Source organism: Leptodactylus fuscus, unplaced genomic scaffold (assembly GCF_031893055.1).
Source record: "Leptodactylus fuscus isolate aLepFus1 unplaced genomic scaffold, aLepFus1.hap2 HAP2_SCAFFOLD_102, whole genome shotgun sequence".
In the NCBI taxonomy this organism is placed as follows: Eukaryota; Metazoa; Chordata; class Amphibia; order Anura; family Leptodactylidae; genus Leptodactylus; species Leptodactylus fuscus.
The window spans coordinates 193,335-220,729 of NW_027439836.1; the positions used below are offsets into that span (position 1 = coordinate 193,335).

Genomic DNA, 27,395 nt, shown 5'->3' on the forward strand with positions numbered 1-27,395 from the left:
TGAGTGGGTGGAGTCACAGCTGTTGCTATGCGAGAGGCCGCCGGGTGGAAAAAGATGGCGGCCATGGAGCCGGGGTCCCGGGCAGGGAGAAGGAGACAAATCCGGCGGGTGTGACATCATGGAGGCGGCCGGGACCAGCGCCGGTCTATGGGAGCGGAGGGAGAGCCCGGGACACCCGGTAATTACTGCAGTGTAGAGCCCGCGCCTGGGAGAGGGGCCCCCCGGAGCTGGGACTGAGGAGAGGGGCCCCCGGGAGGTGACACTGAGGAGAGGGGCCCCTGGGAGGTGAGACTGAGGAGAGGGGCCCCCGGAGCTTGGACTGAGGAAAGGGGCCCCTGGAAGGTGACACTGAGGAGAGGGGCCCCTGGAAGGTGACACTGAGGAGAGGGGCCCCCGGGAGCTGGGACTGAGGAGAGGGGCCCCCGGGAGCTGGGACTGAGGAGAGGGGCCCCCGGGAGCTGGGACTGAGGAGAGGGGCCCCCGGGAGCTGGGACTGAGGAGAGGGGCCCCCGGGAGCTGGGGACTGAGGAGAGGGGCCCCCGGAGCTTGGACTGAGGAGAGGGGCCCCCGGGAGGTGACACTGAGGAGAGGGGCCCCCGGGAGGTGAGACTGAGGAGAGGGGCCCCCGGGAGGTGACACTGAGGAGAGGGGCCCCTGGGAGGTGAGACTGAGGAGAGGGGCCCCCGGAGCTTGGACTGAGGAAAGGGGCCCCTGGAAGGTGACACTGAGGAGAGGGGCCCCTGGAAGGTGACACTGAGGAGAGGGGCCCCCGGGAGCTGGGACTGAGGAGAGGGGCCCCCGGGAGGTGACAGTGAGGAGAGGGGCCCCCGGGAGGTGACACAGGAGCTGATGGAGCCTCAGGATGATAAACCTGTTCTAAGCTGATGGAGACTGGCAGAGCCTGTGGCCCCGGCCTGGTGTCTCCGCTCGGGGTGGCCCCGCTCCGGATCTGCTCCGCTCTTCTGGTTACTTTGTGTTTACTGTATACAGGGGGGGGAGGGGGGGACATTCTTATATGGGACACCAGCGAGGGGAAGACATTGAGGGACGCACAACATGTACAACACACAGCACAGAGCCCAATCACCAGGTGGGACGGTAAGAGGAGCGGGAGGTGGGGAGCACGAAACGGGGGGGCTAGTCAGGAGATATGAGGGGGGGGGGGAATGGAGGGGCCGAGGAGGAGGGGGACACTGGGAGGAGGGGGACGCCGGGGGGAGGAGGGGGGACGCCGGGGGGATGAGGGGGACGCCGGGGGGATGAGGGGGACGCTGGGAGGAGGAGGATGAGGGGGACGCCGGGGGGATGAGGGGGACGCTGGGAGGAGGAGGAGGAATGAGAGGGACACTGGGAGGAGGAGGAATGAGGGGGACACTGGGAGGAATGAGAGGGACACTGGGAGGAATGAGAGGGACACTGGGAGGAATGAGAGGGACGCCGGGAGGAGGGGGATGAGGGGGACACTGGGAGGAAGAGGAATGAGGGGGACGCTGGGAGGAGGAGGGGGGGGAATGAGGGGGACGCTGGGAGGAGGAGGAATGAGGGGGACGCCGGGAGGAGGAGGAGGAATGAGGGGGCCGCCGGGAGGAGGAGGAGGAATGAGGGGGAAGCTCGGAGGAATGAGGGACGCGAGGAGGAGGGGGGAATGAGGGGGTCGCTGGGAGGAAGAGGAGGAATGAGGGGGACGCTGGGAGGGGGAATGAGGGGGTCGCTGGGAGGAGGAGGAGGAATGAGGGGGACGCTGGGAGGGGAATGAGGGGGTCGCTGGGAGGAGGAGGAGGAATGAGGGGGACGCTGGGAGGATAAGGGGGCACTGGGAGGAGGAGGAATGAGGGGGACGCTGGGAGGAGGAGGAATGAGGGGGACGCTGGGAGGAGGAGGAATGAGGGGGACGCTGGGAGGAGGAGGAATGAGGGGGACGCTGGGAGGAGGAGGAATGATGGGGACGCTGGGAGGAGGAGGGGGACACTGGGAGGAGGAGGGGGAATGAGGGGGGACACTGGGAGGAGGAGGGGGACACTGGGAGGAGGAGGGGGAATGAGGGGGACACTGGGAGGAGGAATGAGGGGGACGCTGGGAGGAGGAGGAATGAGGGGGACGCGGGGAGGAGGAGGAATGAGGGGGACGCGGGGAGGAGGAGGAATGAGGGGGACGCTGGGAGGAGGAGGAATGAGGGGGACGCTGGGAGGAGGAGGAATGAGGGGGACGCTGGGAGGAGGAGGAATGAGGGGGACGCTGGGAGGAGGAGGAATGAGGGGGACGCTGGGAGGAGGAGGAATGAGGGGGACGCCGGGAGGAGGAGGAGGAATGAGGGGGACGCTGGGAGGAGGAGGAATGAGGGGGACGCTGGGAGGAGGAGGAATGAGGGGGACGCCGGGAGGAGGAGGAGGAATGAGGGGGACGCCGGGAGGAGGAGGAATGAGGGGGACGCCGGGAGGAGGAGGAATGAGGGGGACGCTGGGAGGAGGAGGAATGAGGGGGACGCTGGGAGGAGGAGGAGGGGGGGGGACGCCGGGAGGAGGAGGGGGGGGGACGCCGGGAGGAGGAGGAGGAATGAGGGGGGCACTGGGAGGAGGAGGATGAGGGGGACGCCGGGAGGAGGGGGATGAGGGGGACGCTGGGAGGAGGAGGAATGAGGGGGGACGCTGGAGGAATGAGGGGGACGCTGGGAGGAGGAGGAGGAATGAGAGGGACGCTGGGAGGAGGAATGAGGGGGACGCTGGGAGGAGGAGGAATGAGGGGGACGCTGGGAGGAGGAATGAGAGGGACGCTGGGAGGAGGAGGAGGAATGAGGGGGATGCCGGGAGGAGGGAGAATGAGGGGGACGCCGGGATGAGGGGGACACTAGGAGGAGGAGGAATGAGGGGGACGCTGGGAGGAGGAGGAATGAGGGGGGCGCCGGGAGGAGGAGGAATGAGGGGGATGCTCGGAGGAATGAGGGACGCGAGGAGGAGGGGGAATGAGGGGGTCGCTGGGAGGAAGAGGAGGAATGAGGGGGACGCTGGGAGGGGGAATGAGGGGGTCGCTGGGAGGAAGAGGAGGAATGAGGGGGATGCCGGGAGGAGGGAGAATGAGGGGGACGCCGGGATGAGGAGGAATGAGGGGGATGCTCGGAGGAATGAGGGACGCGAGGAGGAGGGGGAATGAGGGGGTCGCTGGGAGGAAGAGGAGGAATGAGGGGGACGCTGGGAGGGGGAATGAGGGGGTCGCTGGGAGGATGAGGGGGCACTGGGAGGAGGAGGAATGAGGGGGACGCTGGGAGGAGGAGGAGGAATGAGGGGGACGCTGGGAGGAGGAGGAATGATGGGGACACTGGGAGGAGGAGGGGGACGCTGGGAGGAGGAGGAGGAATGAGGGGGACGCTGGGAGGAGGAGGGGGAATGAGGGGGACACTGGGAGGAGGAGGGGGAATGCGGGGGACACTAGGAGGAGGAGGAGGAATGAGGGGGGACACTGGGAGGAGGAGGGGGAATGAGGGGGACACTAGGAGGAGGAGGAGGAATGAGGGGGACACTGGGAGGAGGAGGAATGAGGGGGACGCGGGGAGGAGGAGGAATGAGGGGGACGCTGGGAGGAGGAGGAATGAGGGGGACGCTGGGAGGAGGGGGACGCCGGGAGGAGGAGGGGGGGGGACGCCGGGAGGAGGAGGGGGGGATGCCGGGAGGAGGAGGGGGGTGGATGAGGGGGACGCTGGGAGGAGGAGGAATGAGGGGGGCACTGGGAGGAGGAGGATGAGGGGGACGCCGGGAGGAGGGGGATGAGGGGGACGCTGGGAGGAGGAGGAATGAGGGGGACGCTGGAGGAATGAGGGGGACGCTGGGAGGAGGAGGAGGAATGAGAGGGACGCAGGGAGGAGGACGAGGAATGAGGGGGATGCCGGGAGGAGGGGGAATGAGGGGGACGCCGGGATGAGGGGGACACTGGGAGGAGGAGGAATGAGGGGGACGCTGGGAGGAGGAGGAATGAGGGGGACGCCGGGAGGAGGAGGAATGAGGGGGGCGCCGGGAGGAGGAGGAGGAATGAGGGGGACGCTGGGAGGAGGAGGGGGGGGAATGAGGGGGACGCCGGGAGGAGGAGGAATGAGGGGGGATGCTCGGAGGAATGAGGGACGCGAGGAGGAGGGGGAATGAGGGGGTCGCTGGGAGGAAGAGGAGGAATGAGGGGGACGCTGGGAGGGGGAATGAGGGGGTCGCTGGGAGGAAGAGGAGGAATGAGGGGGACGCTGGGAGGAGGAGGAATGAGGGGGACACTGGGAGGAGGAGGAATGAGGGGGACGTTGGGAGGAGGAGGAGGAATGAGGGGGACGCTGGGAGGATGAGGGGGATGCTGGGAGGAGGAGGGGGAATGAGGGGGACACTAGGAGGAGGAGGAGGAATGAGGGGGACGCTGGGAGGAGGAGGAATGAGGGGGACACTGGGAGGAGGAGGGGGAATGAGGGGGGACACTGGGAGGAGGAGGGGGAATGAGGGGGACACTAGGAGGAGGAGGAGGAATGAGGGGGACGCTGGGAGGAGGAGGAATGAGGGGGACGCGGGGAGGAGGAGGAATGAGGGGGACGCTGGGAGGAGGAGGAATGAGGGGGACGCTGGGAGGAGGGGGACGCCGGGAGGAGGAGGGGGGGGACGCCGGGAGGAGGAGGGGGGGATGCCGGGAGGAGGAGGAATGAGGGGGATGCTCGGAGGAATGAGGGACGCGAGGAGGAGGGGGAATGAGGGGGTCGCTGGGAGGAAGAGGAGGAATGAGGGGGACGCTGGGAGGGGGAATGAGGGGGTCGCTGGGAGGAAGAGGAGGAATGAGGGGGACGCTGGGAGGAGGAGGAATGAGGGGGACACTGGGAGGAGGAGGAATGAGGGGGACGTTGGGAGGAGGAGGAGGAATGAGGGGGACGCTGGGAGGATGAGGGGGAATGAGGGGGGACACTAGGAGGAGGAATGAGGGGGACGCTGGGAGGAGGAGGAATGAGGGGGGACACTGGGAGGAGGAGGGGGAATGAGGGGGACACTGGGAGGAGGAGGGGGAATGAGGGGGACACTAGGAGGAGGAATGAGGGGGACACTAGGAGGAGGAATGAGGGGGACGCTGGGAGGAGGAGGAATGAGGGGGACGCTGGGAGGAGGAGGAATGAGGGGGACGCTGGGAGGAGGGGGACGCCGGGAGGAGGAGGGGGGGGACGCCGGGAGGAGGAGGGGGGGATGCCGGGAGGAGGAGGGGGGTGGATGAGGGGGACGCTGGGAGGAGGAGGAATGAGGGGGGCACTGGGAGGAGGAGGATGAGGGGGACGCCGGGAGGAGGGGGATGAGGGGGATGCTGGGAGGAGGAGGAGGAGGAATGAGGGGGACGCTGGAGGAATGAGGGGGACGCTGGGAGGAGGAGGAGGAATGAGAGGGACGCAGGGAGGAGGACGAGGAATGAGGGGGATGCCGGGAGGAGGGGGAATGAGGGGGACGCTGGGAGGAGGAGGAATGAGGGGGGACGCTGGGAGGAGGAGGAATGAGGGGGACGCCGGGAGGAGGAGGAATGAGGGGGGCGCCGGGAGGAGGAGGAATGAGGGGGGCGCCGGGAGGAGGAGGAATGAGGGGGACGCTGGGAGGAGGAGGAATGAGGGGGACGCCGGGAGGAGGAGGAATGAGGGGGGCGCCGGGAGGAGGAGGAATGAGGGGGGCGCCGGGAGGAGGAGGAGGAATGAGGGGGACGCTGGGAGGAGGAGGGGGGGGAATGAGGGGGACGCGGGAGGAGGAGGAATGAGGAGGATGCTCGGAGGAATGAGGGACGCGAGGAGGAGGGGGAATGAGGGGGTCGCTGGGAGGAAGAGGAGGAATGAGGGGGACGCTGGGAGGGGGAATGAGGGGGTCGCTGGGAGGAAGAGGAGGAATGAGGGGGACGCTGGGAGGAGGAGGAATGAGGGGGACACTGGGAGGAGGAGGAATGAGGGGGACGTTGGGAGGAGGAGGAGGAATGAGGGGACGCTGGGAGGATGAGGGGGATGCTGGGAGAATGAGGGGGACACTGGGAGGAGGAGGAGGAATGAGGGGGACACTGGGAGGAGGAGGAGGAATGAGGGGGACGCTGGGAGGAGGAGGAATGAGGGGGACGCTGGGAGGAGGAGGAATGAGGGGGACGCTGGGAGGAGGAGGAGGAATGAGGGGGACGCTGGGAGGAGGAGGAGGAATGAGGGGGACGCTGGGAGGAGGAGGAGGAATGAGGGGGACGCTGGGAGGAGGAGGAGGAATGAGGGGGACGCTGGGAGGAGGAGGAGGAATGAGGGGGACGCTGGGAGGAGGAATGAGGGGGATGCTGGGAGGAGGAGGAGGAATGAGGGGGACGCTGGGAGGAGGAGGAGGAATGAGGGGGACGCTGGGAGGAGGAGGAATGAGGGGGACGCTGGGAGGAGGAGGAATGAGGGGGACGCTGGGAGGAGGAATGAGGGGGACGCTGGGAGGAGGAATGAGGAGGACGCTGGGAGGAGGAGGAATGAGGGGGACGCTGGGAGGAGGAGGAATGAGGGGGACGCTGGGAGGAGGAGGAATGAGGGGGACGCTGGGAGGAGGAGGAGGAATGAAGGGAACGCTGGGAGGAGGAGGAGGAATGCGGGGGACGCTGGGAGGAGGAGGAATGAGGGGGACGCTGGGAGGAGGAATGAGGGGGACGCTGGAGGAGGAGGAGGAATGAGGGGGACGCTGGGAGGAGGAGGAGGAATGAGGGGGACGCTGGGAGGAGGAATGAGGGGGATGCTGGGAGGAGGAGGAGGAATGAGGGGGACGCTGGGAGGAGGAGGAGGAATGAGGGGGACGCTGGGAGGAGGAGGAATGAGGAGGACGCTGGGAGGAGGAGGAATGAGGGGGACGCTGGGAGGAGGAGGAATGAGGGGGACGCTGGGAGGAGGAGGAGGAATGAGGGGGACGCTGGGAGGAGGAGGAGGAATGAAGGGAACGCTGGGAGGAAGAGGAGGAATGAGGGGGCCGCTGGGAGGAGGAGGAATGAAGGGAACGCTGGGAGGAGGAGGAGGAATGAGGGGGACGCTGGGAGGAGGAGGAATGAGGGGGACGATGTGAGGAGGAGGAATGAGGGGGACGCTGGGAGGAGGAATGAGGGGGACGCTGGGAGAATGAGGGGCACACTGGGAGGAGGAGGAGGAATGAGGGGGACGCTGGGAGGAGGAGGAATGAGGGGGACGCTGGGAGGAGGAGGAATGATGGGGACACTGGGAGGAGGAGGGGGAATGAGGGGGACACTGGGAGGAGGAGGGGGAATGAGGGGGACACTGGGAGGAGGAGGGGGAATTAGGGGGACACTGGGAGGAGGAGGGGGAATTAGGGGGCCGCTGGGAGGAGGAGGAATGAGGGGGACGCTGGGAGGAGGAGGGATGAGGGGGACGCTGGGAGGAGGAGGAATGAGGGGGACGCTGGGAGGGGGAGGAGGAATGAGGGGGACGCTGGGAGGAGGAGGAATGAGGGGGATGCTGGGAGGAGGAGGAATGAGGGGGACGCTGGGAGGAGGAGGAATGAGGGGGACGCTGGGAGGGGGAGGAGGAGGAATGAGGAGGATGCTCGGAGGAATGAGGGACGCGAGGAGGAGGGGGAATGAGGGGGTCGCTGGGAGGAAGAGGAGGAATGACCGGGACGCTGGGAGGGGGAATGAGGGGGTCGCTGGGAGGAAGAGGAGGAATGAGGGGGACGCTGGGAGGAGGAGGAATGAGGGGGACACTGGGAGGAGGAGGAATGAGGGGGACGTTGGGAGGAGGAGGAGGAATGAGGGGGACGCTGGGAGGATGAGGGGGATGCTGGGAGAATGAGGGGGACACTGGGAGGAGGAGGAGGAATGAGGGGGACACTGGGAGGAGGAGGAGGAATGAGGGGGACGCTGGGAGGAGGAGGAATGAGGGGGACGCTGGGAGGAGGAGGAGGAATGAGGGGGACGCTGGGAGGAGGAGGAATGAGGGGGACGCTGGGAGGAGGAGGAGGAATGAGGGGGACGCTGGGAGGAGGAGGAATGAGGGGGACGCTGGGAGGAGGAGGAGGAATGAGGGGGACGCTGGGAGGAGGAGGAGGAATGAGGGGGACGCTGGGAGGAGGAATGAGGGGGATGCTGGGAGGAGGAGGAGGAATGAGGGGGACGCTGGGAGGAGGAGGAATGAGGGGGACGCTGGGAGGAGGAGGAATGAGGGGGACGCTGGGAGGAGGAGGAATGAGGGGGACGCTGGGAGGAGGAATGAGGGGGACGCTGGGAGGAGGAATGAGGAGGACGCTGGGAGGAGGAGGAATGAGGGGGACGCTGGGAGGAGGAGGAATGAGTGGGACGCTGGGAGGAGGAGGAGGAATGAAGGGAACGCTCGGAGGAGGAGGAGGAATGAGGGGGACGCTGGGAGGAGGAGGAATGAGGGGAACGCTGGGAGGAGGAATGAGGGGGACGCTGGGAGGAGGAATGAGGGGGACGCTGGGAGGAGGAGGAGGAATGAGGGGGACGCTGGGAGGAGGAGGAGGAATGAGGGGGACGCTGGGAGGAGGAATGAGGGGGATGCTGGGAGGAGGAGGAGGAATGAGGGGGACGCTGGGAGGAGGAGGAGGAATGAGGGGGACGCTGGGAGGAGGAATGAGGAGGACGCTGGGAGGAGGAGGAATGAGGGGGACGCTGGGAGGAGGAGGAATGAGGGGGACGCTGGGAGGAGGAGGAGGAATGAAGGGAACGCTGGGAGGAAGAGGAGGAATGAGGGGGCCGCTGGGAGGAGGAGGAATGAGGGGGACGATGTGAGGAGGAGGAATGAGGGGGACGCTGGGAGGAGGAATGAGGGGGACGCTGGGAGAATGAGGGGCACACTGGGAGGAGGAGGAGGAATGAGGGGGACGCTGGGAGGAGGAGGAATGAGGGGGACGCTGGGAGGAGGAGGAATGATGGGGACACTGGGAGGAGGAGAGGGAATGAGGGGGACACTGGGAGGAGGAGGGGGAATGAGGGGGACACTGGGAGGAGGAGGGGGAATTAGGGGGCCGCTGGGAGGAGGAGGAATTAGGGGGCCGCTGGGAGGAGGAGGAATGAGGGGGACGCTGGGAGGAGGAGGGATGAGGGGGACGCTGGGAGGGGGAGGAGGAGGAATGAGGGGGACGCTGGGAGGAGGAGGAATGAGGGGGACGCTGGGAGGAGGAGGAATGAGGGGGACGCTGGGAGGGGGAGGAGGAGGAATGAGGGGGACGCTGGGAGGGGGAGGAATGAGGGGGACGCTGGGAGGAGGAGGAATGAGGGGGACGCTGGGAGGAGGAGGAATGAGGGGGACGCTGGGAGGAGGAGGAATGAGGGGGACGCTGGGAGGAGGAGGAATGAGGGGGACGAGAAGGAGGAATGAGGGGGACGCTGGGAGGAGGAGGAGGAATGAGAGGGACGCTGGGAGGAGGAGGAGGAATGAAGGGAACGCTGGGAGGAGGAGGAGGAATGAGGGGGACGCTGGGAGGAGGAGGAATGAGGGGGACGCTGGGAGGAGGAGGAATGAGGGGGACGAGAAGGAGGAATGAGGGGGACGCTGGGAGGAGGAGGAGGAATGAGGGGGACGCTGGGAGGAGGAGGAGGAATGAAGGGAACGCTGGGAGGAATGAAGGGAACGCTGGGAGGAGGAGGAATGAAGGGAACGCTGGGAGGAGGAGGAAGGAGGGGGACGCTGGGAGGAGGAATGAGGGGGGCGCTGGGAGGAGGAGGAGGAATGAAGGGAACGCTGGGAGGAGGAGGAATGAAGGGAACGCTGGGAGGAGGAGGAATGAGGGGGACGCTGGGAGGAGGAGGAATGAGGGGGATGCTCGGAGGAATGAGGGACGCTGGGATGAGGAATGAGGGGGACGCTGGGAGGAGGAGGGGGAATGAGGGGGTCGCTGGGAGGAAGAGGAGGAATGAAGGGGGACGCTGGGAGGAGGAGGAATGAGGGGGATGCTGAGAGGAGGAGGAATGAGGGGGATGCTCGGAGGAATGAGGGACGCTGGGAGGAGGAATGAGGGGGACGCTGGGAGGAGGGGGAATGAGGGGTTCGCTGGGAGGAAGAGGAGGAATGAGGGGGATGCTGGGAGGAGGAGGAGGAATGAGGGGGACGCTGGGAGGAGGAGGAATGAGGGGGACGCTGGGAGGAGGAGGAATGAGGGGGACGCTGGGAGGAGGAGGAATGAGGGGGACGCTGGGAGGAGGAGGAGGAATGAGGGGGACGCTGGGAGGAGGAGGAGGAATGAGGGGGCCGCTGGGAGGATGAGGAGGAATGAGGGGGCCGCTGGGAGGAGGAATGAGGGGGACGCTGGGAGGAGGAGGAATGAGGGGGACGCTGGGAGGAGGAGGAATGAGGGGGACGCTGGGAGGAGGAGGAATGAGGGGGACGCTGGGAGGAGGAGGAATGAGGGGGACGCTGGGAGGAGGAGGAATGAGGGGGACGCTGGGAGGAGGAGGAATGAGGGGGACGAGAAGGAGGAATGAGGGGGACGCTGGGAGGAGGAGGAGGAATGAGAGGGACGCTGGGAGGAGGAGGAGGAATGAAGGGAACGCTGGGAGGAGGAGGAGGAATGAGGGGGACGCTGGGAGGAGGAGGAATGAGGGGGACGCTGGGAGGAGGAGGAATGAGGGGGACGAGAAGGAGGAATGAGGGGGACGCTGGGAGGAGGAGGAGGAATGAGGGGGACGCTGGGAGGAGGAGGAGGAATGAAGGGAACGCTGGGAGGAATGAAGGGAACGCTGGGAGGAATGAAGGGAACGCTGGGAGGAGGAGGAATGAAGGGAACGCTGGGAGGAGGAGGAAGGAGGGGGACGCTGGGAGGAGGAATGAGGGGGGCGCTGGGAGGAGGAGGAGGAATGAAGGGAACGCTGGGAGGAGGAGGAATGAAGGGAACGCTGGGAGGAGGAGGAATGAGGGGGACGCTGGGAGGAGGAGGAATGAGGGGGATGCTCGGAGGAATGAGGGACGCTGGGATGAGGAATGAGGGGGACGCTGGGAGGAGGAGGGGGAATGAGGGGGTCGCTGGGAGGAAGAGGAGGAATGAAGGGGGACGCTGGGAGGAGGAGGAATGAGGGGGATGCTGAGAGGAGGAGGAATGAGGGGGATGCTCGGAGGAATGAGGGACGCTGGGAGGAGGAATGAGGGGGACGCTGGGAGGAGGAGGGGGAATGAGGGGTTCGCTGGGAGGAAGAGGAGGAATGAGGGGGATGCTGGGAGGAGGAGGAGGAATGAGGGGGACGCTGGGAGGAGGAGGAATGAGGGGGACGCTGGGAGGAGGAGGAATGAGGGGGACGCTGGGAGGAGGAATGAGGGGGACGCTGGGAGGAGGAGGAGGAATGAGGGGGACGCTGGGAGGAGGAGGAGGAATGAGGGGGACGCTGGGAGGAGGAATGAGGGGGATGCTGGGAGGAGGAGGAGGAATGAGGGGGACGCTGGGAGGAGGAGGAGGAATGAGGGGGACGCTGGGAGGAGGAATGAGGAGGACGCTGGGAGGAGGAGGAATGAGGGGGACGCTGGGAGGAGGAGGAATGAGGGGGACGCTGGGAGGAGGAGGAGGAATGAAGGGAACGCTGGGAGGAAGAGGAGGAATGAGGGGGCCGCTGGGAGGAGGAGGAATGAAGGGAACGCTGGGAGGAGGAGGAGGAATGAGGGGGACGCTGGGAGGAGGAGGAATGAGGGGGACGATGTGAGGAGGAGGAATGAGGGGGACGCTGGGAGGAGGAATGAGGGGGACGCTGGGAGAATGAGGGGCACACTGGGAGGAGGAGGAGGAATGAGGGGGACGCTGGGAGGAGGAGGAATGAGGGGGACGCTGGGAGGAGGAGGAATGAGGGGGACGCTGGGAGGAGGAGGAATGAGGGGGACGCTGGGAGGAGGAGGAATGAGGGGGACGCTGGGAGGAGGAGGAATGAGGGGGACGCTGGGAGGAGGAGGAATGAGGGGGACGAGAAGGAGGAATGAGGGGGACGCTGGGAGGAGGAGGAGGAATGAGAGGGACGCTGGGAGGAGGAGGAGGAATGAAGGGAACGCTGGGAGGAGGAGGAGGAATGAGGGGGACGCTGGGAGGAGGAGGAATGAGGGGGACTCTGGGAGGAGGAGGAATGAGGGGGACGAGAAGGAGGAATGAGGGGGACGCTGGGAGGAGGAGGAGGAATGAGGGGGACGCTGGGAGCAATGAAGGGAACGCTGGGAGGAATGAAGGGAACGCTGGGAGGAGGAGGAATGAAGGGAACGCTGGGAGGAGGAGGAAGGAGGGGGACGCTGGGAGGAGGAATGAGGGGGGCGCTGGGAGGAGGAGGAGGAATGAAGGGAACGCTGGGAGGAGGAGGAATGAAGGGAACGCTGGGAGGAGGAGGAATGAGGGGGACGCTGGGAGGAGGAGGAATGAGGGGGATGCTCGGAGGAATGAGGGACGCTGGGATGAGGAATGAGGGGGACGCTGGGAGGAGGAGGGGGAATGAGGGGGTCGCTGGGAGGAAGAGGAGGAATGAAGGGGGACGCTGGGAGGAGGAGGAATGAGGGGGATGCTGAGAGGAGGAGGAATGAGGGGGATGCTCGGAGGAATGAGGGACGCTGGGAGGAGGAATGAGGGGGACGCTGGGAGGAGGAGGGGGAATGAGGGGTTCGCTGGGAGGAAGAGGAGGAATGAGGGGGATGCTGGGAGGAGGAGGAGGAATGAGGGGGACGCTGGGAGGAGGAGGAATGAGGGGGACGCTGGGAGGAGGAGGAATGAGGGGGACGCTGGGAGGAGGAGGAATGAGGGGGACGCTGGGAGGAGGAGGAATGAGGGGGACGCTGGGAGGAGGAGGAGGAATGAGGGGGACGCTGGGAGGAGGAGGAGGAATGAGGGGGACGCTGGGAGGAGGAATGAGGGGGATGCTGGGAGGAGGAGGAGGAATGAGGGGGACGCTGGGAGGAGGAGGAGGAATGAGGGGGACGCTGGGAGGAGGAATGAGGAGGACGCTGGGAGGAGGAGGAATGAGGGGGACGCTGGGAGGAGGAGGAATGAGGGGGACGCTGGGAGGAGGAGGAGGAATGAAGGGAACGCTGGGAGGAAGAGGAGGAATGAGGGGGCCGCTGGGAGGAGGAGGAATGAAGGGAACGCTGGGAGGAGGAGGAGGAATGAGGGGGACGCTGGGAGGAGGAGGAATGAGGGGGACGATGTGAGGAGGAGGAATGAGGGGGACGCTGGGAGGAGGAATGAGGGGGACGCTGGGAGAATGAGGGGCACACTGGGAGGAGGAGGAGGAATGAGGGGGACGCTGGGAGGAGGAGGAATGATGGGGACACTGGGAGGAGGAGGGGGAATGAGGGGGACACTGGGAGGAGGAGGGGGAATGAGGGGGACACTGGGAGGAGGAGGGGGAATTAGGGGGCCGCTGGGAGGAGGAGGAATTAGGGGGCCGCTGGGAGGAGGAGGAATGAGGGGGACGCTGGGAGGAGGAGGGATGAGGGGGACGCTGGGAGGAGGAGGAATGAGGGGGACGCTGGGAGGGGGAGAAGGAGGAATGAGGGGGACGCTGGGAGGAGGAGGAATGAGGGGGACGCTGGGAGGAGGAGGAATGAGGGGGACGCTGGGAGGAGGAGGAATGAGGGGGACGCTGGGAGGGGGAGGAGGAGGAATGAGGGGGACGCTGGGAGGGGGAGGAATGAGGGGGACGCTGGGAGGAGGAGGAATGAGGGGGACGCTGGGAGGAGGAGGAATGAGGGGGACGCTGGGAGGAGGAGGAATGAGGGGGACGCTGGGAGGAGGAGGAATGAGGGGGACGAGAAGGAGGAATGAGGGGGACGAGAAGGAGGAATGAGGGGGACGCTGGGAGGAGGAGGAGGAATGAGAGGGACGCTGGGAGGAGGAGGAGGAATGAAGGGAACGCTGGGAGGAGGAGGAGGAGTGAGGGGGACGCTGGGAGGAGGAGGAATGAGGGGGACGCTGGGAGGAGGAGGAATGAGGGGGACGAGAAGGAGGAATGAGGGGGACGCTGGGAGGAGGAGGAGGAATGAGGGGGACGCTGGGAGGAGGAGGAGGAATGAAGGGAACGCTGGGAGGAATGAAGGGAACGCTGGGAGGAATGAAGGGAACGCTGGGAGGAGGAGGAATGAAGGGAACGCTGGGAGGAGGAGGAAGGAGGGGGACGCTGGGAGGAGGAATGAGGGGGGCGCTGGGAGGAGGAGGAGGAATGAAGGGAACGCTGGGAGGAGGAGGAATGAAGGGAACGCTGGGAGGAGGAGGAATGAGGGGGACGCTGGGAGGAGGAGGAATGAGGGGGATGCTCGGAGGAATGAGGGACGCTGGGATGAGGAATGAGGGGGACGCTGGAAGGAGGAGGGGGAATGAGGGGGTCGCTGGGAGGAAGAGGAGGAATGAAGGGGGACGCTGGGAGGAGGAGGAATGAGGGGGATGCTGAGTGGAGGAGGAATGAGGGGGATGCTCGGAGGAATGAGGGACGCTGGGAGGAGGAATGAGGGGGACGCTGGGAGGAGGAGGGGGAATGAGGGGTTCGCTGGGAGGAAGAGGAGGAATGAGGGGGATGCTGGGAGGAGGAGGAGGAATGAGGGGGACGCTGGGAGGAGGAGGAATGAGGGGTACGCTGGGAGGAGGAGGAATGAGGGGGACGCTGGGAGGAGGAGGAATGAGGGGGACGCTGGGAGGAGGAGGAATGAGGGGGACGCTGGGAGGAGGAGGAGGAATGAGGGGGACGCTGGGAGGAGGAGGAGGAATGAGGGGGCCGCTGGGAGGATGAGGAGGAATGAGGGGGCCGCTGGGAGGAGGAATGAGGGGGACGCTGGGAGGAGGAGGAATGAGGGGGACGCTGGGAGGAGGAGGAATGAGGGGGACGCTGGGAGGAGGAGGAATGAGGGGGACGCTGGGAGGAGGAGTGTCACGGAGCAAAGGTATACGTCTTCCTCCGGAGGATATCTTGAATCAACAGGGACGCAAGAGGTCGGGAGACAACAGCAATTTATTGTAATCCACAAAGTTAGTAGCCGGCGGCGGTCACATCAACCGTAATAACAATAAGTCCACAGAAGTCACAATCCAATGATAACTTTGGTTCCTTGGTCCTGTAACTATATCCTGGCTCTCTGCAGAGCTGTGCACAGGCCGGCTAACACATACTAACTGCAAGCTACAACTATATACTAAACTGTTACTTCCTCTATCTGTGGGTGGGAAGGGCTGAGTCACAGATCCTTCCCCCCTCACCTATACCAAGGAGAGCAGACTCCCTGTCTCTTTTGAACAATGCACAGTCCAACATCTTCTTGGAGACACTGATCAGATTATCTCCACCCATTGTCCTCACTAGTTAGAGGGATTTGCATACAATGTGCTAACACACTAGACCCGAATCAGCCAACTACACACTGATGTTTACAACAGGTTACAGAATACATTCCACATGAAATATATATTACACATTGCCTATTGCCGGACTCTAACCATCCCATGACAACCCCTCCCCCTCTCAAAACATGTGCATGACACAATTTGCCTACACAGGTAAATTGGGGAATGCACATCAGTCTCTATAGCTCATATTTCCTACTGCCGGGATAACCCATCTGTGTTCTGGTGTTGGTTCCCTCGGCGGTACTGAATGGTAAAGTTGTAGGGTTGAAGGGCTGGCATCTGTCAGAAAATCCGGTGGATCCATGTTGGCTTCTCCCTGAGCTTGGCTTCGGGTCACTGCTCCCACAAAGTGGCACTGTAGATTTCCAACATCGTTGCCTAACAGAACATCGGCCGGCAGCCCGCTCATCACACCAATTGTGCATCGTTTTGGTCCATAACCATAGTCGAGTTCCACGGTAGCTTTAGGAATACGTCTTTGAGTACCCCCTGCCAACTTGATAGAAATGCCAGGGCCCTCCTCTAGGGCCTCGGGTCGCACAACTCGGGGGTCCGCTACCGTTAGGAAAGCTCCCGAGTCCCGGAATCCAACAACTGTTCGGCCATCCAGTAGGACCTCCTGCACGTGCTTCCGCTGAAGGTTTGCGGGATGTGTGGCGGAAGGCTGAATCCCATAGACCCCTGGAGGTGGAACAGATGTGTCATTCATGGAGTCATCTGGAAATGGGGCCAAACTTTCTGTCCTAGGAGTGGTTCCCAGGTAGTGAATAGGCCGGGATGCCACGGTGGCCCGTGCCCCCATGTTAACAGGGCAACTAGCTTGCAAATGTCCAGGCCGCCCGCACCCAAAACATCTGCGCTCTAGCATTCTTCCAGTAGGTCGTTGTCTAGGGACAGGGTTGTTCATAGCTGGAGGCCGATGGGCTGGGACAGGGGTAGAGGGGGAATTGTAATCCTGAGGCCGGGCACGAAAGGTGGGTGGCTGGCTGAAGGGTGTCTGGCGGACTGTGGTAGTTTTCCGCTCCTCTGCAAACAACCTCTTCCACTGCGGCTTGATGGTCAGGCCCTCATCTGCAAGGGAAGCAGCTTGCTCAACTGTGGCTGGGTTCCGTTCCAGCACCCACTCACGGATCTCAGCGGGGCACTGGGAAAAGAACTGTTCCTTAAGTATGACTTGGAGGATCTTATCGACTGTGACAGCCTCCTCTCCTTCTAGCCAGCGCTTGCATGCTTGCTTCAACTTGTGGGCGAACATGTGGAAGGAGCTTCCCCATTGTAAGACAAAGAGCGGAACTGAACTCGGTAGGATTCTGGAGTGACTGCATAATACTTCTGCACCGCTCTTTTAATGGCCTCATAGTCCCGCTGATCACTAGGGTCCATGGCTCTGAGAGCTTCCGCAGCCCCATCTCGTAGGTGCCCCACCAGATACCGGACCCAATCCTTCTCTGGGACTTCCATCAGGCGGCACTGGTGTTCGAAGTCCTGAAAATATCCATCAACATCCCCAGCCGCTTCCTCAAAGGTCTTGAAGTGTTTATGGGAGACATATGGTGGTTCTCTCACTGTTGGGCTGGGGGTCGACGTTTGATTATAATTCCTCATAGTTATCTCAGCCATTCGCATTTCATGCGCCATTCTTTCCTTTTCATGCGCCATTCTCTGTTCCTCCTTCTCCGTTTCCTGAGCCCTCTGTAATGCTCTACTCCTTTGCTCTGCAGTTGCTCCTAGCCCCAGCACTGCCAATTCCTCCTCATACAAAACAACCCATCTGCTCTTTTGGGTCTGTACCTGCCACTCCTGTATCTCTCCAGTCTCCTGGGGGCAGCCCTCCTCATGGTCGCTTTGCAGGGTCATCTCCTCCAGTGCCTCGATCAGTTGATCTTTCGTTCTTCCCTGGTAACTCAGGTTTAGTTCCCGGGCCCTTAATTTTAGACTTGCCATAGTCCAGTTCCTGTATTCTGAGGTTGTGGCTCCATTAATCGCTGAGCTGCTGTAGTCCATCTCGCTGTCCGCTGTTGATCCCACCGCTGCCAACCAATTGTCACGGAGCAAAGGTATACGTCTTCCTCCGGATGGTCTTTTGAATCAACACGGACGCAAGAGGTCGGGAGACAACAGCAATTTATTGTAATCCACAAAGTTAGTAGCCGGCGGCGGTCACATCAACTGTAATAACAATAAGTCCACAGAAGTCACAATCCAATGATAACTTTGGTTCCTTGGTCCTGTAACTAAATCCTGGCTCTCTGCAGAGCTGTGCACAGGCCGGCTAACACATACTAACTGCAAGCTACAACTATATACTAAACTGTTACTTCCTCTATCTGTGGGTGGGAAGGGCTGAGTCACAGATCCTTCCCCCCTCACCTATACCAAGGAGAGCAGACTCCCTGTCTCTTTTGAACAATGCACAGTCCAACATCTTCTTGGAGACACTGATCAGATTATCTCCACCCATTGTCCTCACTAGTTAGAGGGATTTGCATACAATGTGCTAACACACTAGACCCGAATCAGCCAACTACACACTGATGTTTACAACAGGTTACAGAATACATTCCACATGGAATATATATTACACATTGCCTATTGCCGGACTCTAACCATCCCATGACAAGGAGGAATGAGGGGGACGCTGGGAGGAGGAGGAATGAGGGGGACGAGAAGGAGGAATGAGGGGGACGCTGGGAGGAGGAGGAGGAATGAGAGGGACGCTGGGAGGAGGAGGAGGAATGAAGGGAACGCTGGGAGGAGGAGGAGGAATGAGGGGGACGCTGGGAGGAGGAGGAATGAGGGGGACGCTGGGAGGAGGAGGAATGAGGGGGACGAGAAGGAGGAATGAGGGGGACGCTGGGAGGAGGAGGAGGAATGAGGGGGACGCTGGGAGGAGGAGGAGGAATGAAGGGAACGCTGGGAGGAATGAAGGGAACGCTTGGAGGAATGAAGGGAACGCTGGGAGGAGGAGGAAGGAGGGGGACGCTGGGAGGAGGAATGAGGGGGGCGCTGGGAGGAGGAGGAGGAATGAAGGGAACGCTGGGAGGAGGAGGAATGAAGGGAACGCTGGGAGGAGGAGGAATGAGGGGGACGCTGGGAGGAGGAGGAATGAGGGGGATGCTCGGAGGAATGAGGGACGCTGGGATGAGGAATGAGGGGGACGCTGGGAGGAGGAGGGGGAATGAGGGGGTCGCTGGGAGGAAGAGGAGGAATGAAGGGGGACGCTGGGAGGAGGAGGAATGAGGGGGATGCTGAGAGGAGGAGGAATGAGGGGGATGCTCGGAGGAATGAGGGACGCTGGGAGGAGGAATGAGGGGGACGCTGGGAGGAGGAGGGGGAATGAGGGGTTCGCTGGGAGGAAGAGGAGGAATGAGGGGGATGCTGGGAGGAGGAGGAGGAATGAGGGGGACGCTGGGAGGAGGAGGAATGAGGGGGACGCTGGGAGGAGGAGGAATGAGGGGGACGCTGGGAGGAGGAGGAATGAGGGGGACGCTGGGAGGAGGAGGAATGAGGGGGACGCTGGGAGGAGGAGGAGGAATGAGGGGGACGCTGGGAGGAGGAGGAGGAATGAGGGGGACGCTGGGAGGATGAGGAGGAATGAGGGGGCCGCTGGGAGGAGGAATGAGGGGGACGCTGGGAGGGGGAGGAGGAGGAATGAGGGGGACGCTGGGAGGAGGAGGAATGAGGGGGACGCTGGGAGGAGGAATTAGGGGGACGCTGGGAGGGGGAGGAGGAGGAATGAGGGGGCCGCTGGGAGGAGGAATGAGGGGGACGCTGGGAGGAGGAGGAATGAGGAGGACGCTGGGAGAATGAGGGGGAATGAAGGGAACGCTGGATGGAGTAGGGGTACATAGTCTTTGTTGCGAGCCTTGGTCCCCCCCCCCATTATGCTGCCATGTATGTGACCAGTCACCCCTTTGTGTCTTCTCCGCAGGCTCAGGAGCGCTGCCCTGGTGTGAGCAATAAGCCGTACGTGTGTGAGAGCGGACACTGCTGCGGGGAGAGCGGCTGCTGCACCTACTACTACGAGCTGTGGTGTAAGTATACGGTACCCTATATACTGTGTACAGCGCCGCACCTATATACTGTGTACAGCGCCGCACCTATATACTGTGTACGAGCTGTGGTACTCATCAGGAGCATGTCCAGGTGTTGTAGGGAGGTCATACAGACCCGTGGAGGTCACACACACTACTCAGCCTCATCAGGAGCATGTCCAGGTGTTGTAGGGAGGTCATACAGACACGTGGAGGTCACACACACTACTCAGCCTCATCAGGAGCATGTCCAGGTGTTGTAGGGAGGTCATACAGACACGTGGAGGTCACACACACTACTCAGTCTCATCAGGAGCATGTCCAGGTGTTGTAGGGAGGTCATACAGACCCGTGGAGGTCACACACACTACTCAGCCTCATCAGGAGCATGTCCAGGTGTTGTAGGGAGGTCATACAGGCCCGTGGAGGTCACACACACTACTCAGCCTCATCAGGAGCATGTCCAGGTGTTGTAGGGAGGTCATACAGACACGTGGAGGTCACACACACTACTCAGCCTCATCAGGAGCATGTCCAGGTGTTGTAGGGAGGTCATACAGACCCGTGGAGGTCACACACACTACTCAGCCTCATCAGGAGCATGTCCAGGTGTTGTAGGGAGGTCATACAGACCCGTGGAGGTCACACACACTACTCAGCCTCATCAGGAGCATGTCCAGGTGTTGTAGGGAGGTCATACAGGCCCGGGGAGGTCACACACACTACTCAGCCTCATCAGGAGCATGCCCAGGTGTTGTAGGGAGGTCATACAGGCCTGTGGAGGTCACACACACTACTCAGCCTCATCAGGAGCATGTCCAGGTGTTGTAGGGAGGTCATACAGACACGTGGAGGTCACACACACTACTCAGCCTCATCAGGAGTATGTCCAGGTGTTGTAGGGAGGTCATACAGACACGTGGAGGTCACATACACTACTCAGTCTCATCAGGAGCATGTCCAGGTGTTGTAGGGAGGTCATACAGACACGTGGAGGTCACACACACTACTCAGCCTCATCAGGAGCATGTCCAGGTGTTGTAGGGAGGTCATACAGGACCGGGGAGGTCATACACACTACTCAGCCTCATCAGGAGCATGTCCAGGTGTTGTAGGGAGGTCATACAGACACGTAGAGGTCACACACACTACTCAGCCTCATCAGGAGCATGTCCAGGTGTTGTAGGGAGGTCATACAGACACGTGGAGGTCACACACACTACTCAGCCTCATCAGGAGCATGTCCAGGTGTTGTAGGGAGGTCATACAGGCCCGGGGAGGTCACACACACTACTCAGCCTCATCAGGAGCATGCCGAGGTGTTGTAGGGAGGTCATACAGACACGTGGAGGTCACACACACTACTCAGCCTCATCAGGAGCATGTCCAGGTGTTGTAGGGAGGTCATACAGACACGTAGAGGTCACACACACTACTCAGCCTCATCAGGAGCATGTCCAGGTGTTGTAGGGAGGTCATACAGACACGTGGAGGTCACACACACTACTCAGTCTCATCAGGAGCATGTCCAGGTGTTGTAGGGAGGTCATACAGACACGTGGAGGTCACACACACTACTCAGTCTCATCAGGAGCATGTCCAGGTGTTGTAGGGAGGTCATACAGGCCCGGGGAGGTCACACACACTACTCAGCCTCATACTGACCACTCTTATGGACATTACATCACAGTGGGATCAGCCTGTAGTGGGGTTTTCCACTTTGATTTTTTTTGGGGGACTCCAAATCCATTCAGGCCTCCATGGGGTAATAAATGTGATTTCCATTGATGATTTTTGTGGGATTTTGTTGTCATCACACTCATCTATGTACAGAACAAACAATGAGAAGATTTCATTCCTTCACATCCTGGAGGTTACTGGAGGGGCCTTTATTTGTTTGAGCAGTGTAGTGTATACAGCTGTGATATATGTATACTCTGCTCTATATACTATACATCCCCTGTACCTATATACTGTGTATGAGCTGTGATATATGTATACTCTGTTCTATATACTATACATCCCCTGTACCTATATACTGTGTATGAGCTGTGGTGTAAGTATCCCTTCTCCTTCTCTATATACCATACATTCCCCTCACCTATATACTCTGTAGGGCCCCTCACGTCTGTACTTGATCCCTTTACAGGGTTCTGGCTGCTGTGGACTGTTTTGATCCTTCTCAGTTGTTGCTGCGCCTATCGCCATCGACGCGCCAAACTCCGCCTACAACATCAGCAGAGGCAACGTGAGATTAACCTCATTGCCTACCACCGTGCCTGCCATTACCCGCCATCTATGCTGGACCTCAGTAAGTGGCAGTAAAGGGGGGTATTGTTATTAGGATCGACTCTTGTGTGTCTAGTGTAGTGGTGTAGTAGTAGTAGTAGAAGTGTCACTCCTGGGATCTCTGCGGTGTAGCAGTGTCAATCTCGGGATGTTGTCTTGTGCGGGGCCACTGTTACTCTCGGGATCTTGTCTTGTGTGGGGCCGCTGTTACTCTCGGGATCTTGTCTTGTGCGGAGCCGCTGTTACTCTCGGGATCTTGTCTTGTGTCGGGCTGCTGTTACTCTCGGGATCTTGTCTTGTGCGGGGCCGCTGTTGCTCCCGGAATCTTGTCTTGTGTCGGGCTGCTGTTACTCTTGGGATCTTGTCTTGTGTGGGGCCGCTGTTGCTCCCGGGATCTTGTCTTGTGTCGGGCTGCTGTTACTTTTGGGATCTTGTCTTGTGTGGGGCCGCTCTTACTCTCGGGATCTTGTCTTGTGTCGGGCTGCTGTTACTTTTGGGATCTTGTCTTGTGCGGGGCCGCTGTTGCTCCCGGGATCCTGTCTTGTGCGGGGCCGCTGTTGCTCCCGGGATCCTGTCTTGTGCGGGGCCGCTGTTGCTCCCGGGATCTTGTCTTGTGCTGGGCTGCTGTTACTTTTGGGATCTTGTCTTGTGCGGGGCCGCTGTTACTCTCGGGATCTTGTCTTGTGCGGGGCCGCTGTTACTCTCGGGATCTTGTCTTGTGCGGGGCCGCTGTTACTCTCGGGATCTTGTCTTGTGCGGGGCCGCTGTTGCTCCCGGAATCTTGTCTTGTGTCGGGCTGCTGTTACTCTTGGGATCTTGTCTTGTGTGGGGCCGCTGTTGCTCCCGGGATCTTGTCTTGTGTCGGGCTGCTGTTACTTTTGGGATCTTGTCTTGTGTGGGGCCACTCTTACTCTCGGGATCTTGTCTTGTGTCGGGCTGCTGTTACTTTTGGGATGTTGTCTTGTGCGGGGCCGCTGTTACTCTCCGGATCTTTTCTTGTGTGGGGCCGCTGTTACTCTCGGGATCTTGTCTTGTGTCGGGCTGCTGTTACTTTTGGGATCTTGTCTTGTGCGGGGCCGCTGTTGCTCCCGGGATCTTGTCTTGTGCGGGGCCGCTGTTGCTCCTGGGATCTTGTCTTGTGCCGGGCTGCTGTTACTTTTGGGATCTTGTCTTGTGTGGGGCCGCTGTTACTCTCGGGATCTTGTCTTGTGCGGGGCCGCTGTTACTCTCGGGATCTTGTCTTGTGCAGGGCCGCTGTTGCTCCCGGGATCTTGTCTTGTGCGTGGCCGCTGTTGCTCCCGGGATCTTGTCTTGTGTCGGGCTGCTACTTTTGGGATCTTGTCTTGTGTGGGGCCGCTGTTACTCTCGGGATCTTGTCTTGTGCGGGCCCACTGTTACTCTCGGGATCTTGTCTTGTGCGGGGCCGCTGTTGCTCTCGGGATCTTGTCTTGTGCGGGGCCGCTGTTGCTCCCGGGATCTTGTCTTGTGCGGGGCCGCTGTTGCTCCCGGGATCTTGTCTTGTGCGGGGCCGCTGTTGCTCCCGGGATCTTGTCTTGTGCGGGGCCGCTGTTGCTCCCGGGATCTTGTCTTGTGCGGGGCCGCTGTTGCTCCCGGGATCTTGTCTTGTGCGGGGCCGCTGTTGCTCCCGGGATCTTGTCTTGTGCCGGGCCGCTGTTGCTCCCGGGATCTTGTCTTGTGCCGGGCCGCTGTTGCTCCCGGGATCTTGTCTTGTGTGGGGCCGCTGTTGCTCCCGGGATCTTGTCTTGTGTCGGGCTGCTACTTTTGGGATCTTGTCTTGTGTGGGGTCGCTGTTACTCTCGGGATCTTGTCTTGTGCGGGGCCGCTGTTACTCTCGGGATCTTGTCTTGTGCGGGGCCGCTGTTGCTCCCGGGATCTTGTCTTGTGCCGGGCCGCTGTTGCTCCCGGGATCTTGTCTTGTGCCGGGCCGCTGTTGCTCCCGGGATCTTGTCTTGTGTCGGGCTGCTACTTTTGGGATCTTGTCTTGTGTGGGGCCGCTGTTACTCTCGGGATCTTGTCTTGTGCGGGGCCGCTGTTACTCTCGGGATCTTGTCTTGTGCGGGGCCGCTGTTACTCTCGGGATCTTGTCTTGTGCGGGGCCGCTGTTGCTCCCGGAATCTTGTCTTGTCGGGCTGCTGTTACTCTTGGGATCTTGTCTTGTGTGGGGCCGCTGTTGCTCCCGGGATCTTGTCTTGTGTCGGGCTGCTGTTACTTTTGGGATCTTGTCTTGTGTGGGGCCACTCTTACTCTCGGGATCTTGTCTTGTGTCGGGCTGCTGTTACTTTTGGGATGTTGTCTTGTGCGGGGCCGCTGTTACTCTCCGGATCTTTTCTTGTGTGGGGCCGCTGTTACTCTCGGGATCTTGTCTTGTGTCGGGCTGCTGTTACTTTTGGGATCTTGTCTTGTGCGGGGCCGCTGTTGCTCCCGGGATCTTGTCTTGTGCGGGGCCGCTGTTGCTCCCGGGATCTTGTCTTGTGCCGGGCTGCTGTTACTTTTGGGATCTTGTCTTGTGTGGGGCCGCTGTTACTCTCGGGATCTTGTCTTGTGCGGGGCCGCTGTTACTCTCGGGATCTTGTCTTGTGCAGGGCCGCTGTTGCTCCCGGGATCTTGTCTTGTGCGTGGCCGCTGTTGCTCCCGGGATCTTGTCTTGTGTCGGGCTGCTACTTTTGGGATCTTGTCTTGTGTGGGGCCGCTGTTACTCTCGGGATCTTGTCTTGTGCGGGCCCACTGTTACTCTCGGGATCTTGTCTTGTGCGGGGCCGCTGTTGCTCTCGGGATCTTGTCTTGTGCGGGGCCGCTGTTGCTCCCGGGATCTTGTCTTGTGCGGGGCCGCTGTTGCTCCCGGGATCTTGTCTTGTGCGGGGCCGCTGTTGCTCCCGGGATCTTGTCTTGTGCGGGGCCGCTGTTGCTCCCGGGATCTTGTCTTGTGCGGGGCCGCTGTTGCTCCCGGGATCTTGTCTTGTGCCGGGCCGCTGTTGCTCCCGGGATCTTGTCTTGTGCCGGGCCGCTGTTGCTCCCGGGATCTTGTCTTGTGCCGGGCCGCTGTTGCTCCCGGGATCTTGTCTTGTGTCGGGCTGCTACTTTTGGGATCTTGTCTTGTGTGGGGTCGCTGTTACTCTCGGGATCTTGTCTTGTGCGGGGCCGCTGTTACTCTCGGGATCTTGTCTTGTGCGGGGCCGCTGTTGCTCCCGGGATCTTGTCTTGTGCCGGGCCGCTGTTGCTCCCGGGATCTTGTCTTGTGTCGGGCTGCTACTTTTGGGATCTTGTCTTGTGTGGGGCCGCTGTTACTCTCGGGATCTTGTCTTGTGCGGGGCCGCTGTTACTCTCGGGATCTTGTCTTGTGCGGGGCCGCTGTTGCTCCCGGGATCTTGTCTTGTGCCGGGCCGCTGTTGCTCCCGGGATCTTGTCTTGTGCCGGGCCGCTGTTGCTCCCGGGATCTTGTCTTGTGCCGGGCCGCTGTTGCTCCCGGGATCTTGTCTTGTGTCGGGCTGCTACTTTTGGGATCTTGTCTTGTGTGGGGCCGCTGTTACTCTCGGGATCTTGTCTTGTGCGGGGCCGCTGTTACTCTCGGGATCTTGTCTTGTGTGGGGCCGCTGTTACTCTCGGGATCTTGTCTTGTGCGGGGCCGCTGATACTCTCGGGATCTTGTCTTGTGCGGGGCCGCTGTTGCTCCCGGGATCTTGTCTTGTGTGGGGCCGCTGTTACTCTCGGGATCTTGTCTTGTGCGGGGCCGCTGTTGCTCCCGGGATCTTGTCTTGTGCGGGGCCGCTGTTGCTCCCAGATCTAATAGTAACCTGTTCCCTTTTTGGTGTTTTTGTACAGGGGTGCTGTCATCCTTTAAGCTTCCAGCCTATGAGGAGGTGGCGTATCGGCCGACTACCCCTCCGCCACCCTACAGCTCCGTCCTTACCCAGCTGGGTCTCCCGTCCTCCTCTTCGCCCCCTCCCTCGGACCCTCCCTCCTTCTCGCCTAGCTCTGACCATTCCAGCAGCTGCTCGTGTACGTCAGGCTGCATGTTATCTGGGAGCAGCTCCTTCTCCGTGCAGGTGACAGATGAGACCGGCACCAGCCTGGGCAGCGCGGCCAGTGACAGCAGGAGCTGGGATCGGACCCCCGAGGAGGAGGAGGAGCAGGGGGCTTGTGGCCAGGTGCGCTCCTTTCAGAAGCAGACTGCCTTCTCCTCCTATGTGGATTTCTTTGATTCTCATCAATGCTGGGACATTGAGGAGGAGGACGAGGAGGCCGAGGAAGAACATTATCGGCAGCGGAGGCTGACCGGGGACTCGGGGATCGAGGTCTGCCTCTGCCAAGTGAAGGGAGAAGATGGAGAAGACAGCGGGCAGGTGCACGACCATCCGGCCTGTGCACAGAGAAGTAAATCCACAGAGTCTCCGGTGGACAAGGGGGACACAGAACCCAACTCTCCAACCACAGCGAGCACAGGAGCAGCAGATGAATACATGTAGCGGTGCCGAATACCCTGCCACTAGTGGGCGTGCATTGGACGGTTATTTGATGCTGCAGGGTCCTAGTTACCATTCCTGTCATGTGACTGATCTAACATCTGTGTTGGTTGGAGACCCTGGCCCTCACTTTCAGGATTCTAGGGGGTCACTGCCATGAGCTTTCTCGTAGATCCATCCTAGTATGTTCTTCATATGGTCAGTAATGGTGAGCAGTGGGGGAGGGGGGGTCTATATATACTGTTGTATATGATGGAGTGTGCGTTACCACCAAATAAAGCTGTAACGGGAGCAGCGCTCTCTAGTGGTCGCACAGTGCAAGTACTGGGGATTGTAGGAGTCTGTACTGGGAGGGAAGGAGCTTTCTCTGCACACTGGCACCAGGTGACTCGGCGCAGCCCCCAGACCCTCCCTGATCAGAAAGTGATGTCATCCGTATGGGCATCTGGCCACTCCACCAGGTACAGAGCGCTCTGCCCACCTGTGCGCCATAGAGAGCAGGAAGCCCGGGGGACTGTGGGACCAAGCGACCTCCCACGAGAGGCTGCTCTCAGGTTTGCGATTGTAGTTCTGTCACTCACTGTGCGCAACTTTGGGCCCCGCTATACAAGAAAGACGTAAGTGAACGAGAAAGAGTGCAAAGACGGGCAACCAAAATTATTAGGGGGATGGGAGGACTGGAGGACAACAAGAGGTTAACAGACTGGGGGTTATTCACTTTAGAGAAAAGACTAGACCGGTGACAAGGGGACGTCCTCTACACCTAGACCGGTGACAGTGACAAGGGGACGTCCTCTACACCTAGACCGGTGACAAGGGGACGTCCTCTAGACCGGTGACAGTGACAAGAGGACGTCCTCTACACCTAGACCGGTGACAAGGGGACGTCCTCTACACCTAGACCGGTGACAGTGACAAGGGGACGTCCTCTACACCTAGACCGGTGACAGTGACAAGGGGACGTCCTCTACACCTAGACCGGTGACAAGGGGACGTCCTCTACACCTAGACCGGTGACAGTGACAAGGGGACGTCCTCTACACCTAGACCGGTGACAAGGGGACGTCCTCTACACCTAGACCGGTGACAAGGGGACGTCCTCTACACCTAGACCGGTGACAGTGACAAGGGGACGTCCTCTACACCTAGACCGGTGACAGTGACAAGGGGACGTCCTCTACACCTAGACCGGTGACAAGGGGACGTCCTCTACACCTAGACCGGTGACAGTGACAAGGGGACGTCCTCTACACCTAGACCGGTGACAAGGGGACATCCTCTAC

The 27,395-nt window shown here is 61.3% G+C and overlaps 1 protein-coding gene across 1 annotated transcript; it reads left to right on the forward strand.

The window, feature by feature from the left end:
- On the forward strand, positions 1-26,427 carry WBP1 (WW domain binding protein 1). The gene is made up of 4 exons (XM_075261285.1): positions 1-178; positions 19,240-19,342; positions 21,492-21,653; positions 25,472-26,427. Exons 1-4 carry the CDS (start codon positions 119-121, stop codon positions 26,113-26,115), a joined length of 969 nt encoding a protein of 322 aa, XP_075117386.1. The 5' UTR covers positions 1-118; the 3' UTR covers positions 26,116-26,427.
- Positions 26,428-27,395: the final 968 nt, after the last annotated feature.

Coding starts and splice junctions, on each gene's coding strand:
- WBP1 (XM_075261285.1), top strand. CDS start 119: ATGGAGGCGGCCGGGACCAGCGCCGGTCTATGGGAGCGGAGGGAGAGC. Junction 179..19,239: donor GGGAGAGCCCGGGACACCCG/GTAATTACTGCA, acceptor TCTTCTCCGCAG/GCTCAGGAGCGCTGCCCTGG. Junction 21,654..25,471: donor GCCATCTATGCTGGACCTCA/GTAAGTGGCAGT, acceptor GTTTTTGTACAG/GGGTGCTGTCATCCTTTAAG.